Source organism: Rhea pennata, chromosome 1 (genome assembly GCF_028389875.1).
Source record: "Rhea pennata isolate bPtePen1 chromosome 1, bPtePen1.pri, whole genome shotgun sequence".
Taxonomy (NCBI): Eukaryota; Metazoa; Chordata; class Aves; order Rheiformes; family Rheidae; genus Rhea; species Rhea pennata.
In genome coordinates, this window is record NC_084663.1 from 171,401,995 (window position 1) to 171,421,634 (window position 19,640).

The following is a 19,640-nucleotide window of genomic DNA, read 5'->3' on the forward strand; positions in this document are numbered from 1 at the left end:
ATTCAGCCGCTAAGGATATTCATAACATGAAAGTACATGTTAATTTATTATTTTTTCCAGAAGTCCTCCTTCAACTCAAGCTCATTTAATCTCTTCTAACACAAATTATGATGCTTCCTAAACTGAGAAGACAATACCAGAGGAAATAGAAATAGAGTTTTCTTTAAAGCTTCTACATATAAAATACTGAAAATGTTGTTTTCTTGCCTTCCTTTCCTCTTCCTCTCTCCCACAATCCCCTCAAAAAAGGTGTGCAAATCTCACTCTGGCATTCTTGGTAAAGGCTTGGCACTATCTCACTCCCCTACTATACTGGAAGCTCTTGAAGGAAACCTTCCACTGCAAGTACAAAGCAATGAACAGTCATTTCTGGAGGACTTCATTGCTTGTGTACCAGGATCAAGTGGAGGACGACTAGCAAGGTAACAATTTCTGTGCTGCATGAATAAAATCATTACTTTGTGGTTTTAATGTGTAAATTTTGTATCAAAATAGAAAAAGTTTAGTTTGATGTTAAATTTTAAAAACTGCACTCTTGCTAGTCCTAAGCAACTATCTATATAATTTTACAAATTATGTCAATTATTATTTAAATAAAGCTATTTGGCCTTATTGTTTCTATTAATATATTAGGGAAAAGAACTGAAGCGTTCAGACCTTCTGCATCCCTTCTTAGACAAAGTTCATATTTGTATAGCCTATGAATTAAACTTGTTTTGTGGCTAAAAGAGATTTTAATATTAAGTGTTTTTCTTTCTTGTAGATGGCTTCAGCCAGATTCATATGCTGATCCTCAAAAAACATCTTTGATTTTAAATAAGGATGACATTCGATGTGGCTGGCCAACTGTTATTACAGTACAAACAAAAGACCAGTATGGGGATGTTGTTCATGTCCCTAATATGAAGGTAATTACAATAATCTTGTCTGTTCCTATACTTGCCTTCTTTTAATAATAATTTAACGAATTAATTTTAGTATTGTAAATACTCCACAGAATACTCTTTGCATATTGCACAAAGCAGCGTTCTTGAATTCAGTGTAGTTGGTGAGACCTTCTTGCCTCTACATCCACAGAATTGTTAAATTCCCTGTTATGCTAACACCATTTAATGCAATCTGATTTGTAATGACATGTATGCCTGTTGGAAAAACCTACTATAGAATATATTTGATGATGATTATGTATGAGATGGTGAGAATTCATTTTTATTTGTAAGCCAAGAAAGCATATAATAAATTGTAAACTGAGTGAATGTGATTGAAAAGAGAATTAGAAGAGCATTGCAGAACCATTTTAAAGTCACTTTATTTTAAGAGTACAACTGCACTTCTCCCTTCCTCATTTCTGATATTTTGAAGTTTCTGTAGTTAATGAAATTTAAAGAATAACTGGCAAGGTCTGGAGTTCTTGATTTTTTTGCTTCACCTTCAGTTAATTGCTGATCTTCATGGCTGTTGAAGTGCTGGAAAGGAAGTGTTCCTGACAGCCTCAGATAGAACCTGCAACCCCTTGCAGGCTTCTTGTGGTAAAATCTATAGGATCCATATAAAAATTGGCTGCTTGGTTCTATCTAATTAAGTAAACAACAACAACAAAAAAGTGAACACCAAATGCTATTCATATAGTTTTAATAAATTAGTTTTCATCCATGTTTTAGATTCCACTATTACTCTGGAGTAGTACAAATGTTTTCAAGACTTGACTTTGCTCAAGTTGAGATATAAATGAAATAGCTTATAACAAGATACAAAGGCATAATTCCTGCCAAAAGAGTTCTGAGATCTACTCTTTGTATGTGATGTGAATTATCTTACAGTGGACTATAAGTTCATTAATGAACAGTGAGTTTATAACACTAACATGAGGTTCTTCTTAGTCACAAACACACCTTCAGTGAAATTGAAATGTGTGATTATTGACTTAAATTTGTAGTAGAGGAAGTAAAAAGGTGAGTAGTGATCCTAATCTATCAATCAGGAGAAGGATTTATCATAGTATGCATATCAAAATAGTTGCTGTTTTAGTGACTATTTTCTAAATTAATGTATTAAAGTAGCAGAAATCTTAATTTAATCGTTCCCTTAGATTCATTCAGCATGCAATGCACTGGTTTAACTTGTAGTATATTAAATTAAATTCTGATTAACGACATTAGAAATCTACTGCAATTAAACACACTTTATTGCTGATTTTCACTGAGTAATGTGTAAACTTACTTTTAAGATGATTAGTCTGTTCTTCCCCAGAAAACTAAGTACAGCTGACTCTCTGTTACCTGCAGTAATAGAAGTCTGTGGTACCTCAGGGGAAAAATCAAATCAAAGATGCATTAAAAAGACACAATATAAAGGTATGGTAGGGTGATTCTTTGTAGAGCTAATCAAGATCCAGTTTGGCCATTTCTGAGCCAGATTTAAGAGGCCCTGGTGTCTCTCTGAAATGTATGCACTCATTTGGAAAGCTCTTTTGCACTTTGTAGCATTTTCTGTTGTGGGAAAACTTAGCTAGGCATACAAGAATACATGTTGTTTTCTAGAGAGTGCTTTGGGACAGGCATAATTGGCACAAAATTAGAACTTAACCCTGCTGGCCCTTACTGATCGTGTACAAAGCCACTTGAATGCTTCCCTCCTGTTCTACATTCTTAAGTTCTGAGCTGAGATGCTTCACTTGGTTATGCAAAGAGTTAAGTATAGACTCATAGGTTTCTGACACATGACTGGATTTATAGTGAACGTGTTACCCACTCTGTCACTGTACCTTCTCAAATGTAAAGAAAGTGTGAGTGTGTTTTCTCCCTAAATCATTTTCTGTATTGCACATGTTATTGCAGGTAGAGGTCAAAGCTATTCCTGTTTCTCAGAAAAAAACATCTTTGCAACAAGAACAAGCTAAAAAGGTGCAACGAATACCAGGAAGTCCTGCAACAGCTGCTTCCCCTAGCACTGATATGACCTTTGGAGGACTTCCTTCACCAAAACTTGACTCCTCTTATGAACCAATGATAGTAAAAGAAGCTCGGTATATTGCTATTACAATGATGAAGGTAAACTACTGTCATTTGTGCAAGGTAGCTGTAAAATACAGTATTCTAAGTGTGTATGAAGTTGTGCAGAGGGGAAGGAAAAAGGTATACTTCAGTTTGATGACAAACTAAAAAATGAATTGCTTAGTTACAAATTGCCTTGATTATATTTATTAAGTGCAGGAGAAAACTGTGTGTATCAAAAGGGGCCAATTGCCTAAACTATAAACAGTTAGGAGCCAAATTAGAATTTAAAAAGACAAGTTGTATCTTTGATTTTAGTTACACTGATTAACAAACCAGCCTGAGCTAGAGGGGAGAGAAAAACCGCTACTGAAACAGAAAAAAATACTAAACCTGTATACCCACATAGGGTTAGAGTGTTGATATGAATCTGTGTGTTAAACTGTAAGTGGTAAACATAGGAAAAAAGATACGAGCTCAGCACATTAAAAAGATCGTGCAAATGAGTTCTGTAGGAAAATATTAAGCAGAGTCTATTGATATTAGCTATTGTCAAATGGGACAGCTCAGAGAGTTTGCAGGCAACAGTTTTTAAAGATGTGGCAGGTGAAAACTGAACAACTGGTATTGATTTGAATATCAAATCAATGGTGTTGGAATCTATGGGGTTAACATATATGCAGTAGATTGGTGCTATTAGAGATGTGAAATTCCCCCACCCCCAACTAACTAGGAGAGTAAGATAATAACTAGGATATGTTAAGATAATAACTAGGATAGATAAGATAACTTAATAACATGATTAATCAGGAATTAGAGAAGAATAATAAGTATTATAATCAATGTGAATTTATGGGGAAAATGAACAAACTAACATTTTTTAATGGTTACAGACTTGTTTTCTGCAGATGTTAATACTGGAGCAGCTATATGTAAGGAAATCAACATAGTAAATAGCAGCTTAATGAATCAGTGAAAGCAATGTGAAATCAACATGGTGTAAAACAAATGGTTTAAGAACTCACTAAATCACTTGTCTGAAAATGTATTTACAACTACAGAATTTGCGTCAGGGAGACAAGTGGATTTAATTTTGATTCTACTGGGGGTACTGCAAGGACCAGTTCTTGACTTGATATATTTTCCGATGACTTGAGGAAAAAATATATTATTTACTCAAAGTTAAGGCCAGGTGGGTTTTCTAATCATGTTTATACACAGGCATATGCTGCTTCTTCTTTAGTAACAAGTATCAAACCTGCTTACACAGCTGTTATGGTGACTCACCTTATAACCCATTAGATAATCTGCAGTAATTGACTATGGAGCAAGAACAAAGTATCCAGGGATTAATCTTCAGAGCTGATGTACCCTTTGGGTGAGGAATGTTTGATATTAGCTAGTTGACTTGTAATCATCTTTAACTTACATCAGGGTAAAATAAAGTGAAAATGCAAGTAGTCATTGAAAGTTGTCCTAGTAGATAACAGTACAAATGTTTGCAAAGGTGAAGAAGTAGAAGAAAATTACACACCTAGACAAATACAAAATGTGTCTCTCTTCTTGTTCAAGCATGCTTGACTTTTGTGTTTAACACCTTTTTGTGGAGTCTTCTCAGAAGTTCCTTCAAAATCAGTCTTTTCCATCCAAAAATTTCAGCTACCTTTTTTCTTCCATTCAGCAGAGTTGATATTTTGCTATTTATAGTAAAGACTGTCTGATTGTCCTCTCAGAAATACAACTGTGCTGTTACCTGCAGCGGTTGGTTAGTTTATTAACAACTTACTGATTCAAGAAAGTGTAAAAATTCTCTTCCACTTCCCTCCCTGCAGTACTTAGCACACTCGTTTCAGTGTAAAATGCAAACATTCAGTGACACTTCTGTTTTATATCAACATGCATGTTGTATCAGTACCTGATGGAAACATCCAAACGTGATTAGAAACTGTAGTTTATCACTACTTTTGAAATAAATCGTGACAGACTTGGAAACTGATCCCCCAAACCATATCTCTTATAGAGACTATAATGGTTAACCTATGTCAGGTGTGCTCAAGTTTTTATCTCATCTCTTTTCCCTCTGTTACTTTTGATAGAACATGGGAATCTGATAACTCAGCAATCATTGAGGCCTAGAGATAATCCTTGCTGAGATACTTCCTGCACTTCTGGGACGAATATTATCCACTTTCTGAGGCTTTTCAGTGAAGACATTTCACAAGAAACTGAAAGAATGACAGGCTTTTTTCTAGTGGGAATCAACGGAAGTATCACCTCTAGTCACCTCTGTTAGTGACTGTAGCATGAATTGCTAGGTATTCTGGGCATTGTATTTTCTGACATCATCTTCCCTCCTCTTCAGATAGAGGCTTTAAAGGTTGTGGGGCCAGTCAAGACAGCGGTGGCTGAATGCAGTTCTTACTGTAGAAGGCATACACCTGTTGGCAGGTCATGAGATATAGGATGTTTCAGGAAGATAGGGAACTCCTTTTTTTTTTTTTTTTTTAACCTGTTTTTACGTGTCTAAACAGCTTGGTAAACAGAGTTTCAAGAGGATCTTTTATTGATGAATATAAAGATGTTTGATTGCTCTATGCGAATGACTAGAGCTGTGTTCACTGCTGACATTTACAGTTTACAAGGACAGATTACAGAAACTTTTGGAAAAGTCCTAGACCACAGACAGCTCAAACTACAAGCTCCAGAATCTCAGGGATTTTCAAATATTGGTGGACAGACCCCAAATTTTGTCAGAACCCAGGAAACTGCATTGCTTAATCTTTGAACTGTCTCTAATTTAATCTGCTGGGAGAGTAGTGAAATCTAGCTTTTGCAACTGGTATATTGTAATCTGTATACTTTACGAATGCCATATGGATTTTTCCCAGCTGTTCACTAGGATGATTTCTAAATTTCACTTCAGCTACTTAGTAATCTAGCAGTGTTCTCTAAACTTCTCACCCCCATGTGCAAAACATACGCATGCACTCTATATTTCAATTTAAACAGTGGTTATTCAAAAGCTTGCTTTCTTTTTTGTTCTGTGAAGCATCTTCAGATTATCATGATTTGTTTTATTTCTGAGGCTGTGGTTTCAGAATAGTTTAGGCTTATCTAAGAGCTCATCAGTTCTACAATAATCTGATTCATCTTCCGGAAGGCACATGTTTTGGCAGCTAGACTGCAGAATTAAACAGACATATACTACTCACTTTTTTAAGGTTAGTTTTCTGCTGTCATAGCAGATTAACTACAGATACTGGGGTGCTCATGGGAGGTCTCCAAGAAGACAGTGTCACACTCTTCTTTGAGGTGCACAGGAGAAAGGATATGTGGCAGTGGACACAATTTGTGAAAAGAGAAATTCCATTTAGATATGAAGGAGAAAAGTTGCAATGCGAGTAGTCAGACACTGAAATGTTTGATTTCATCATATAAGCAATATATATCTTTCTCATATATATACATTATATATATATATATATATATATCTCGTACCTAAATAATTTAAAGAATAAGTGAAGGTATTTTTTCATTAAAGTCTGTCTATATGTGTGTTTGTTTCTCTTTTTGTATTTTGAAATGCTTTCTGGTTCCCTATGCAATGCTTCTGGTAAATGTAAAGTTAGACTTCTGTGTTTTGAGAAAATACTCCACTTTTATTTTTATTCACGACAGTGTTGTAATTGATAACTGTTGATACAATGTTTTTTATTTCATCTATTTATAGGCATATGAAAATTATTCTTTTGAAGAACTACGCTTTGCTTCACCAACCCCAAAGAGGTAAACATTAAAAACTACCCTATAAAAGAGACTAAAATTAAAATATCCCGTCAATTCTGCTTATGCCTGGAGCCACAAGCCTCGATTGCAGAGAAATCTTGGCTAAGTAAAAATCTGTAATGTATTTTCACTACTGAAAATGGTCTAATTTATATATTGTTTTGTTTCCTTAGATTTAGAGATTCTTTTTAAAATCTTGCATTCTTAATTTTTCTAATGTTTATTGCTTATTTCTATTATCCAGTTTCTGAATGTGATCTTTCATCATGTGCTATAAATATGTGTGACATAGAAGGTTGTATCTTCATAGGAAATAATTTGGAAATAATTGTACAGGAGGAGACAAATGGTATTTAGATTTTTCTGGAAGAAAACAACAGAATAGCTTCTAAGTTAAGTGTTACAGATGATTTTCAAGAAGCCAATAATTACTTAATGATTTCAATTCTGTTTTGTTTATGCCTAGACCCAGTGAAAACATGTTGATCAGAGTCAATAACGATGGTACATACTGTGCAAACTGGACTCCAGGAGCAGTTGGACTGTATACCATTCATGTTACTATAGATGGCATCGAAATAGGTACTCAATTTTAACTATACTTAAGCAGAAACTATTATTACATTGTGTGCCAGGGTATGCATAGGTTTCTTAGTGCTCATAATGTTTATTATTAAAGTTTGTAACAAAACCTAGCACTCACATTTTGGCCCAAAAGTCTTAATTCCTTCTTCTTTCTTAAAAGAAAAAAAATCACAATTACTCTCTTACTGAAATAAAGTTGTATTTGGAAAACATTTATATATAATGTGGTTAGACTACAAGAATAGTAGAGTATCTTATTTCCTACTCTTTATGTTGCTTTGAGACGTTTAGGACTGTAAGAAAAATCTCCTGTTTCAGCTGAGACTGACTGGGATGTATAGCTGAAGGGAAAAAAAACTGATGAGCCTAAGAAAAGGGGAAATTGTTTCTGACCAAACAGGAGTAGTGTAATTTCTCCTGTGGAAAATTGAGAAAATGTGGTCTTAATTGAGACTCTCAAATATTTGTAACAATTTTAAATGCTTTAGCTTTATTCCTTGCTGAAAATCTTTTGGCTGGCTTGCTGATCTTTGAGACTGTAGTGTGGGATAGTTTATATGAGTTAGGATGAATACCTGTTCAAAAAGGCCTGTATGTGGAATTGTATGTAAAAATTCAGCATCTGAAATCAAAAAGCGAAAGAAGCCTCAGAATATGTTTCATATTACCTGTAATGTTACAAAAAATAAACCTATTTTATGGAAGCTTTGTGCATATTAAAAACAAAGAATTTAACTGTTACAATCTTTTGAGACTGCTAATCAGACAGAGGTGAACACAAAACAAACCTGACCCAAGTTGGTCCCACTTTGAGTGGAGGAGGGAGAGCCACATAGATGAGGTTTGGACCGCTACAGGTCACTTTCAACCCAAATTATTCTGTTTCTCTTCTGTGATCTCATATCACTTATTCATAAATACTGGGTAAATACACACACACACTTATGTATTTATATATATTAGAAGTGTCAGGAGATTTCTTAAATCACAATGCAGTTTCTACTTTTCAATATTCCTTACAGCAGGCTTAGACCGAGACCTCTAGAAACCTTTTCTTTATTTGTTTGTGAGCCTAATAGATAGCTTGTGTACATACTTAACACAGTTTTTTTCCTAAGTATGTCTACAAATGTACACTCTCATTCTCCTCCTCTACCTACAATAGTAATTATAAACAGCCCTGTCTAGATATGCATAGACAATACCTCTGCCATGTTTCATATTATAAAATGGACTGATAGTAGATCTTTCAAGTGCTGGAAGGAATTCAGTTGCCCTTTGAAATTGGTATATAGGGCACTGTAAGATGATGTACCAGGACCTCTGAATGGCCTAAAAGGCTATCACTTGTTTTAGACCTAGCCTACAAATGCCAAACTTTGGGGGGGTTGAGATTTCCTCACTGGGGACTTTATCTTAAAGTTGAATAGAAAGCAAAACCTTAGGCTTCAGAGCTGACGTAGCAGCTAGGTCAGTACTGTCAGGGTCAAGACAGAAGAAATGACAGCCCATAGTGGATGTAGATACTGGGGTTTATTTAAAAAGCAACATGATTAGAGCTTTTATCCTACTTGGTTATTTCACAGGTTCACTTCCTCCCTCCCATCTCAGGAGGCAGATTGATGCTGGCCCGGAAAGGTCAGACAGTCATGTCAGTTTGCATTGCATGTCATGTGCAATTGCTTGCAGTTAGCTGTCTCAGAGGGTACTGGGCATCCCCTGGCATTTGTCTCTTCACATCTTTCTGATCCCCAGAAGCTTCCCCCACTTCCAGGATCCTGCCTCCAGTCAGGATCTTCACCCTCTTCTTTCCATACCCTCCTCTTCTTTCTGAGACATTCCTTTTCAATAATCCTTCTTTTTGGCCTATTTCTTTTCTGGAATGCCAGGCCCTCAGTTTTCCCAGTCTAAATTGCTCTATGCAGAAGCACGACAGTGATTAGTCTCCTAGTTGGAAGATTCAGGACATGCCACTTTAGTTAATGAGGTACCAAAATACATAACCAGCTCATATCAGTTGCAGTTAGCAGTGGACTTGGGTGTTCAAAAGTCTGATTTCAGACATTCATCCATGGGCATAGACACATGTGCCTGCATCCACCCACACCAAATTATCTGTTATCACCTAGTATTCACAATTTAAGCATTTTTTTCCTGTGATATTCCACCCCATGCTTCTGCATCTAGACTATTTAGATATTATTATTGTAATGATGTAGAGTCATTTGGTTAACAAATTGTGGATATTACTCAGGCTTTAACTTACTGTTATGATTGGATTGTTAGTTCAGTTTCAGATGCAAGAAGGATCAATTCAGTAGCAATACTTCAGGCATCAATTTTATGGATTAATACCTCGCATATGGAATTTATAGTCTGATTTGTTAATTCATTTACCTGATGTAATGTATTAAGCAATATTTCAGATCTAGAGTTGAGGGTTGCACTTTTCAGTCTTAACATTGTTATGAGACCTTTCTATCTGCATAGTGCTTTTGGGTGGGCTTCATTCTATGATTTTGTACCCCTCAGACTGTGTTGACCCGCTATAATGAGATCCACACGGTTAATATGATGACTATACTGCAATATATCGAACAGTATGTGAGTGCAGTACTTAGCAACATCTGCTCTTGCCTCACAGGTGTTCTGGAGCAGATGTTACAGTCAGCAGGCTGTAAGCACATAAAGTTAGACTATGCTTAATACAATTAGTGTAAACAACATTTCAATTGAGTGCATTTTCTTGTCTAGCAGTTCTGCAGCCTTGAGGGTACAATTCCAAGAATGACCTTTTCTTTTTAAATGTACAGTAGACTCATGATTGGATGGTATTTGATTGATTATAACCTTGGGGGTTGTTTATTTGTTCATTCATTTTTTGACTGTTTTATCAAATCAGTCAAATTTCCTGTTAGTCCTACAGGTAATATGGTGAATAGGGTAGCAAAGGTATTGAAGGCCTCTCGTGGTTAGGCCCAGATCTCATAGGAAGTTCTATGTGAGTTTGTCAGCAATTCATCTCTCAGTGCTGTGCAACGCCTTTTGTAAATACATAGTGATTCTCAAATACGTGCAAACACAGATACATGTAAGATTCATGGTTCAATATCTACGAGATAGAAATGGGATAATCAATTTTCTGTGTTACTTATAGAAGATAAAATTAATAAAAGATTGTTTTAATCATTATCTTTGTTTCCCAAGCTGAAACATTTCGCTTCATAGAGGCTTCCAGTGTACTCAGTCATGTTCTCTCTGGTTCTTTGTCAGCTGGTTCCCTGTCTTCACTATATAAATAAACAAATATACACTTCAGTTTAAATCAGCAGTTGTTACATTTCTACATAGAGTTTGCCATCTTTTTCTCTTTCTATCTTTCCTTTAAAGGGAAGGTGGTTTTTTTACTTAAGAACATGCATTGCATAGGGTCAACTTTTAGAAATACTAGAACACTGCTGTTAAGCTTGGTTATTAGACAAATGTGAGTATCCTCTAATACTTATTTATACCATATTGCTTCAGTCTTACTCCTGTTCTGGTTCAGTCTTAATATCTTATCGCTATCACCTCTCAAGCCTTTGAATACTCATGCTTAACTGAAGTACTGACAGTACTGATTTTCCCCTCTGTTTCAAACCTTTTACCTTCTTAGTACCACTCCTGTATTCCTTCTCACACATTTGTTTAGAAGAACATTACTGAAACCAACAGTTTTATTGCTAGGTCTGGCATCTTCTTTTCAAGTTGCTGCTCTTCAAAGGATCACCCTTCAAAATGAAACAAGTAGACTTACTAAGGTCACCAGGTACTACAGTTCGGCTTTAATTGTGACTGCTGAAATAATTTCTCTTAAAATTACCCAAGGTTACATCCGTTACTTAACTTTGAATTGTTTCTCTACATAGATTTTTCTTTATGATTAGAGATTTTTTTACTATGTCTTGGGATATTTTCCAGCCCATTCTGCTTTTATAATACTGTTGGTAAGATGCTATCTCTTTATGTTATAGGCCTTTTCTTGTTGTATTACTGTGCTTCTAAGGCTCTTACCCATTTACTACATTGTTGTGATTAGCATCTGCAGCAGGACAATCATGTATTAGCTATCATCTGACCAGAAGCTTTGACTTGCCCACCTTAAACATTTAACTTTTCACTGCTCACAGTTCCTTGAAATGTTACCCATGCAGATACCATTAGGATGGAAGATTACCTGATTAATAATGCTTGTGTGCATAATGTGTGACAGATATTTAGGAGGAACATTAAATGATGTATCTGTAGATATTCTCATATGAAGGTTCAAATATTGGGAAAGTAATACTTTGCATAATTAAGTACATGCACATGTTGCTTATGTGAGACAGATCAGTGAATGGTTATTTTGTGTGCTCTGAGTTATAGTACAGATCAACTATAGTCATCATTTGACTAACATATCCCCTTACAATGATTTTTCTTGATCTTTGTTTGCTTATAGATGCTGGTCTAGAAGTAAAAGTAAAAGATCCTCCAAAGGGAATGATACCACCTGGAACCCAGCTTATTAAACCAAAAGCAGAACCTCAGCCAAACAAGGTTTGGAGAATTAAAACACATACATATTTTAGTAGTCTTTGGGTGGGGTTTTGTTGTTGTTTAGTACATGCTTTATCATGTTTTAGTGGTGCAGAATCAAGTGTATAAGTAAATCACTTTAATATACTGAATACATATAAAATGAAAGGTAGTCTTTCTGTTTGTTCATTAATAAAACTGAGAAATCGTGCAGAAACCACCTTTCTCTTGGTTTGTCACACAAGCATTGTGCAGCCACTCTGAAGAATACAGACTGCATTATGCACAATTCTTAGTTCTTTTTATTTGGTATTGTACTATAGTATGAAAAGGGAAAATAGCTTTGTAAAGATCTTGTTTGTCCTCTGATAAGGCTCTTTTTTTTCAGTGAGTATAAAACACTGTATGACTTTAGTAACATCTATCTTAGAATTACCTACTTAATTTCAGCAAGTCCTGTCTGTAGTTTTTGACTTCTCCATTTGTCCCAAAGAACAAATTAGGGAAGAAAGCTGAAGGGTGGCAATGCTTTAAAGAAAATGCTCAGATAGGAGAACAATCCCTACTTTCCCTGAGATGCTAAGGAAGTGATATCCAGCAAGGTGTTGCATCTTTTTTTCATGGAATTAACTTGTATTAGAAGATGTGGAATTCTGAAATACCACAAGATTATCCTCTCTGACTTATTAGAACAAAGGTGGACTATTTCCCTCTAATATCTAAGCAGAACATTATAAAGTATACATGTTACAAAATGTTCAAAAAGGATAAAATATTTGCCAACGTATTACCTATACAGCGTACCTTGATCTATTTCTTTACCAACGTTCTGGATAATCTAGAGACAATAACTTTATTATACAGCTCCCCAGTCCATAAATTGATCGAGTGTCTGCTTCTGCCGCTAACAATGTTCACCTGCCTGTATCCATGAAAGATCTTGCCTCCCTTACCACGGAAGAAAAAATAAATAAATTTACCTTGAGCTTCCAAGCAGCTTTTGACTCCTTACTGCTTTTTTTTTTTTTTAAAAAAAAAAAAATCATTTTTAGGCTTTCTCCTTTCTCTTGTGATTAGGTTAGCTCTTCATGACTTCCTGGTTACGCTATTAACCTAATTAAAACTTCCCATTCCTGTTGGATGAGATTCATCTCACATAAATTAATGATATCTCATCTAAGCTCATCATCATATGTGTCATTCGCAGTCATTGAAGTGAAAGAGACATCTGCTCCAGGGTGAGATAAATTGCTGGCTGGAAGTACCTTTTATGTTTTCAGTTACTGAGAGGGGAATCTAGGTGCCTGGCTCATTTATGATAGCTACACTTAGTCTCATCATACTCACTGTGACAGTTATGAATACTTGACCAAAGTTAGATCATTGATATTCTGAGATATTAGCTAGTGTTTAATCATCTCCCTGTGTCTTTCTGCTTGTGTGTCTTGGTTTTTTGTTTTCAGTTGTAGGCTCTTTAAAAGAAGAGCCATCTTTCTGTCCTGTATACCTAGTGTCTGTAGAGCCTTCATCCATGATGAGGATTTATTGGTATTGCAATAATACACTAGATTTTTGTGGTAAAGAATTTAATTAGTTATCTTTGTTCTATGTCATAATAAATCTCATAAACAGGTTTGAATAATTCTGTGTGTATGAACAGTATTAAAAATAATACAGGAAGGTAATTATTCTGCTCCATGCTTCTGAAGCCAAGAATGCAAATTACACACGTATCAGTCAAAGGTGGTCCAATATACCAAATCCTGTTTAATTGAGAGGAATGGGCTAGTGAAGCTCCGGAAGCTTCTTCCTCTTCTTTCCAGCCTTAAATTTCAGGTAGTTATAGCCAAAGGACACTAAGAGTACATTCTCAGTGGTGATCTGTTCTCAACTCAGAATATTTTTATTGAACCTGTGGAGCATTCCAGTTTTGAGGTCAAACTTGTTTTAATCTCAAGTTGAAAGTGTCTGATATATCATGATTGTCTTTATTCTCCCTTATTTGAAATGAGATGAAAATCTGACTGTCAAAATTGATAAAGCAGTTTACTATAGTTACCTGTTTCCAGCCTGGAGCATATGAGTAGTAAGAACTGCTATTCCCTTACTGTCTGTGAAATTCAGATAAACTAAGTTTGTAGTAAATACCTGCCAAATCCTATTCAGGGAAACATTCTCTCTCAAGTTATGTAATGTAAGTTAGGGTATTTGGAACAACTACAAGAAAGCAGCCCTACTTTAGCTGAAATGGAATGGGCAAGGCACGTACCCATGTGATTGTATACTAACAGATTTTGATGGTTTCTTCTGTCTGCGTGATTGGACAAGAAGCTAGTGTCAACTGCAAAAAACAGAAAAGCTCTGGGCAGGATATGGTTTTTTTACCTCCCTTCCTAGGAAGGTAATGCACTTGTTAAGGTATCCTGTACAACACACCTTTTCGTGCTGCAAGATGTACCTGTTTTGACATTCACCAAATAGGACAGCACAGTAACAGAGCTCTTGCAAAGCACTATGCACTGTTTATATGTGTATGTATATATATGTAAAAATACATACACATACATATGCATGTATGTATATGTATATAATGTATATATTTATATATATACACACAGACATACATGTGTATAGGTATGTATGTGTGTATACGTATGTTCATTGCTCTGCCTGTCTGCATTAGTCACTTCTTTCAGGCTAAGCCCAGTTTTGTTTGCTCCATGGAAGAAGTGACTGGCAAGTTGTTAGAGAGTTATTCAACCACTGTGCCATAGGGAAATGTTTAAAACAAAGAGAGTCTATATCAAAAAGAGTGACATAATTACAGGCAAAGGAGAATTCTTTATCTGTGTTTTCTAGTATTCCCTTAGACAGTCTGTTAGTCAATGTGATCCCTAAACAATCTATATTTACAGTTTAAGGTTTACTATTAAATAATTAGTTGCTACAAGGAGGGAAAACACTCTTTCCAGGCCTTTATATATTCCTAAATCTGATGTGTGAATTCTCCTTTCTCTTAATTCAGGTTTTTAATTGAAGCTCTAACTAACCCATCATGATTCCTGGAGCCCAAAATTTTGGGATAATAATGCAGCACCCCCTAATTTGCATGGCTTTGTTTATAAGCTTGTTTATGTTGGGATTGCTGTCAGCAGTGATTCAGCATTGTATGTTTACAAAAACCTTGGAAGTTCTTGGACATAGCAGTTAGTTTTGCCTGTTGAAAGAAATCTAAATTCTTGGAGTAACAGGATTGCTGCTAAACAAAACTTCACACATTTGGGAGTAGAATTAAATTTGAAAATTCTAGTATTTATATGCTTCTTACCTTTTATCAATTTTTTTTTCAGTTAAGCCATTTTCCAGTGAAAATTGTCTTTTTTAAAAAAACTCTAGCCTTTAAGATAAATACAGTTTCTTTAAAAAAATGAATTAATGCACTTCATCTTTAGATTTCATTACCTTTTCCTGAGTTGATTCTTTCCTTATCATTTAGTGCTATAGGTTGAGTAAAAGATTATTTTTATGTTATTAGTTGATACCCTTTTCAGTTTTACATGTGGAAATAGCCTTCCAAAAAAAAGTTTTGTACAACACACACAGAATATATGAATCTCTTAAGCCATCTTTTTGGTTTTGGAAATTCAATTTCTGGTTTTACTTTTGGTCTTTGATGGGTCAGGTGCCCGATAATTTGTTTGAATGGCAAAGAAATGATGGTGAAAAAACAACCTCGAGATTTTAGGTATTGTAGTACATCAGACTAGCCACAAGGAATGTCTGATCTAACCTTCCTATGGAAAAGGGAGAAATAATTGAGATAGCTATCTTATAAATAAAATAAAGAAGTGGAAAGATCTGGTCTCTTACTATTTTTAAATTGCTACTTAAAATGTTTTAACTAAGGAAAATATCCAAATTTTGACTAAAAAGCTGACTAAACAGAGTAATTTGGTAGCACCATCTGGGAAACAGTAATCTTGGGTTGATGGGTTACTGGAGATGTTAAATTGGAAAAAAGTAAGCCTTGAACTCTGAAAGTTACAGAAATTAATAAAATGGAGCTGAGCAGTTAAAAGAATCAGAACTTTGTACTAAATATTGTATAACAGATTTTTCAGAGCTTGGGTCAATCTACTTCTACTTGTAGGATTTTTATTGAACATTATGATTGTATTGGCTATAATAAAAAATAAAATTGCACACAACAGCTATGGGAAACCAGCAACAAACTGTAACTCTTAAGACTGCCATTTCATCACTGTAGCATTTCAGAATCTGTTAAATCTGTTCCTTTTTACGCTTTGAGAACTCTGTTCCAATTTTTCTTCCTTACTGTCTTCCTTTGCTTCTCTTAGGTTCGCAAATTTGTGGCCAAGGACAGTGCAGGGCTTCGTATCCGTAGCCACCCTTCCCTTCAAAGTGAGCAAATAGGCATAGTGAAAGTCAATGGATCCATCACTTTCATTGACGAGGTAATTAATGAAATTTCTACTGAAAATAGGTCTAAGGTGTAAAGTTAATTCATGCAAATAATTACTTGATTTTCTCATGCTTAGCTTTTGACATATATAATTTAAGAACATATTAGCTATAAATTGCAAAATTCTAAATATTTACCAACTTCATTTTTTAAGTTGTCATTTCCTTATTTATTTTAAAATGTGTGCAACAAACTTTTGAGATTGTGACATGAGGAAACAAAATTCTTAGTTCATATTAATCTCTAAGTTCATTTTATTATCTCTAAGGGCTTAGTTCTTCATGATTTACTATTTCAACAAAAATTTGAAAGTGTAGGTATCATTTACATTGTACCTTTCACTTACACTTCTGAAAGCTCGCTATTATGTTAGACTATTGTGCATGTATTTTTCTTACAGTATAACTTCATATGCAAGGGATATTTTTGCAGTATACTAAACAAAAGCAGAAGTGGAAAAATCAAGAGTGGGGACAGTAAGCTTATGAAGGCTTAGCTTATTTCTTTGCTCTTTTCTCTCAAAGCAAATCCTGTTATTGCATGATCTGACTTAAATTTAATTTCATTCCTAGTCTGCTAAAAGCATATGCCTCTGATCGCTCTGATACTCCAATTTTGTCAATATTCCTCTTTACCTCTTCTTACATCCTGCACTACAGTTAAGAGCATTTCTCCCTTGCTACTACTGTCTGCTTGTGTAAAGGCTGTTAATCCTTACTAGCCACAAACAGTTACAGGAGGGCATGGCTCGTTTTTGTTGCTTGTTTCCCATAGATCCACAATGATGATGGTGTTTGGCTGAGGCTGAATGATGAGACAATAAAGAAGTATGTTCCTAACATGAATGGTTACACTGAAGCCTGGTGTCTCTCTTTTAACCAGCATCTTGGCAAGAGCCTTCTGGTACCTGTTGACGTAAGTAAAAGGTGCCTTTGAAAAATATACAAAGTACACTCTGTCCTCATTATAAGCCTTTCTTTAATTAAGGCTGTAAATGATTAGTTCTGGAGTAAAAAGTCTTTTATTCACTAAATACAGTCTTGTATATTTGTTTGCCTTTTTGAGGGCTATTGTGTAATGAGGGTGGAGTGTAGAAAGCTACAAGACTTTTTATGTTGAAGACTTCTTTTCTAGAAGAGAAGCAAAAATGTAAGGAACAGTATAATAGCGTATTAAAGTGTAATTATATTCAATTATGGTCTGAACCAGTTGTTTCTGATGCAAGATCTCATTGTTCATGTAACAGCCCATTGATGTAGTGATTTTGGAAGAGGCTTACTGCCAGAAGTTAATCCATGTAACTGATGCAGTTTTTTAAAAACTTGAAAAAAATCCTTCAGATCTATTGTTTTTTCATAGATATCTTTCATGAGTTTTACATTTGAATTCTTGAGTTATCAATTTACTACTTAATCAAAGAATCCTAAAGCATCAAGACTGGGTAACAATATTGAATTTATAATACGAGTAAGCATAGTATTTGGATAACTTTAATGGTGATCACCATTGCTACAGCTCAAAGATTACACATTTCCTGGTGACAAGGTATGGCAAAGGGAGGGGGGGAAAGTACATTAGCCAAATCATTGTTTCTTAAAAACTGTTATGGAAGTACAAGCCCTTCTGGCTCCTCTGTCTTTGTACATTCCCCCAGAGAGGGGAGAAACTCAATTTCTACAGGGCAGAATGTGAGCACCAGATTAGTTGCTGCTACAAGTGTTTAGACTCGGCTTTTCCTCTGATTGGTATGAGTTACAGCATGCAGTTAAAGACAACTAACAAATATTTGGCCAATTAGAACACCTATTTCGCCCTGTTTATATTTCACTAAAGTAGAACTGAGATAGTCTCAGTTCCAGTGAAATGGAGCTGCTTGCCAATAGCAAATCTGGCAATTCATATATGACCTGTGGCTGCAGCCCGGTATTCTGAGATAAATCAAGTTATATGAAGTCACCAGATCTTGCTATTCACTTTCTTTTCCAGAAATAATTTGTTGACAGAATTCTATTTGGAGATTTCTTTTAAAAAAATCTTTATTTTGGAGAATTACTTTAATATTGCATTTGGGAAGCAAACTATTTCTATCCTCAGCCATCAGTCCCTCCGTTGCTATAGTGACAGGCTTATTTATCTAGATTATTTTAGAATATATGAAAACACAGAAAAACAGTAAGCTTTGCTTAAAATCTTACTTATATTTTTGGCCTTAGAAATCAGTACTCATTAGAAAATAGCTATAGTATACGTCTGTGAAACACTGATGTTTGTATGCAGCAGTTAAATTTTACCCATTCATCCATGATAAAAGTGAATTCACCCATGACTAAATATTTAAACTTGGGTAAATAATCTAAGAATGGATGGGTATTATATTTGGTGAGGTTTTTTTTTTTTTCCTATTCCTGGTACTTTTTTTACTTGCTGAAGGCAAACTCTGGGGGCTTATGAGGTATTTTATATCCCTGGAACAGTAGTTAGCAAGAATTTACTGCATAGTATTTTTCAAATAGCTCCAGTAAAAACTTTTTTCCAGAGAAGAACATATTCTGTGCTCTCTAAGAATAGCTTGAAAGAGATAGTTCATATAAGAAAAAGAAAATGAACATTTGGTCTCAACAATGTGAGAGATTTCATTTGAATAAGAATGTCATGTACCATGCATTATCATTTTTGCATAAATTTATAGTATGCATCTTTTTCATGCATTTCACTGTATGACTGCTTTTGACAGTTCATACAAACTATTACCATCTTTGGCTTCTTCTTAAAATGTATTGTGAGCTAATTTTGATACATTTTGAGCTGTTAAGAGCTGAGAGGTATTGCTGGTTTTCCTTTAACTACCCAGTTACATTACATTCTTAATGGCAGAAAGTAAAATTCGCATACCTTCTTAGCATCAGATCAGTGAGCAGCCAGGGCTAGCACTGCAAAAGTTATATGAAAGCAATTGTAACGTGTGTAATACCAGCCGTATTTTGATCATTATAGTTACATAATTAGAAATAAGTTTCAGATGGGAGGTTTCTGTGCATCTCATCTTTCCAAATTTTTTGAAAGGACATAGAAAGGAAAAGGGAAAGAATAGTCTCTAACATTTTCTTCCTTTCTTAAAGACCACAAAATACAAGTAAAGGTTCACTGGTTTATGTTTGAAGCCCTTGTCTTTACGGCATGCTGTTACACCATAATGCACCACACAACTTAATGAAATTCGGTGAACTCTTTTG

General features: G+C 35.0%; 1 protein-coding gene across 17 annotated transcripts in view; it reads left to right on the plus strand.

The window, feature by feature from the left end:
• The window catches only part of MYCBP2 (MYC binding protein 2), a 212,074-nt gene that overhangs the window by 120,609 nt on the left and 71,825 nt on the right, over positions 1-19,640 (plus strand). For 15 of the 17 annotated variants that reach the window (XM_062566861.1, XM_062566863.1, XM_062566864.1 and 12 more), the window contains 8 exons: positions 250-422; positions 764-908; positions 2,838-3,050; positions 6,724-6,779; positions 7,246-7,361; positions 11,848-11,945; positions 16,283-16,399; positions 17,182-17,322. In XM_062566861.1, the coding sequence (XP_062422845.1) occupies positions 250-422; positions 764-908; positions 2,838-3,050; positions 6,724-6,779; positions 7,246-7,361; positions 11,848-11,945; positions 16,283-16,399; positions 17,182-17,322 (1,059 nt within the window). The remainder of the gene's footprint in view (positions 1-249; positions 423-763; positions 909-2,837; positions 3,051-6,723; positions 6,780-7,245; positions 7,362-11,847; positions 11,946-16,282; positions 16,400-17,181; positions 17,323-19,640) is intronic. The other 2 variants (XM_062566869.1, XM_062566874.1) reach the window with 2 other exon arrangements.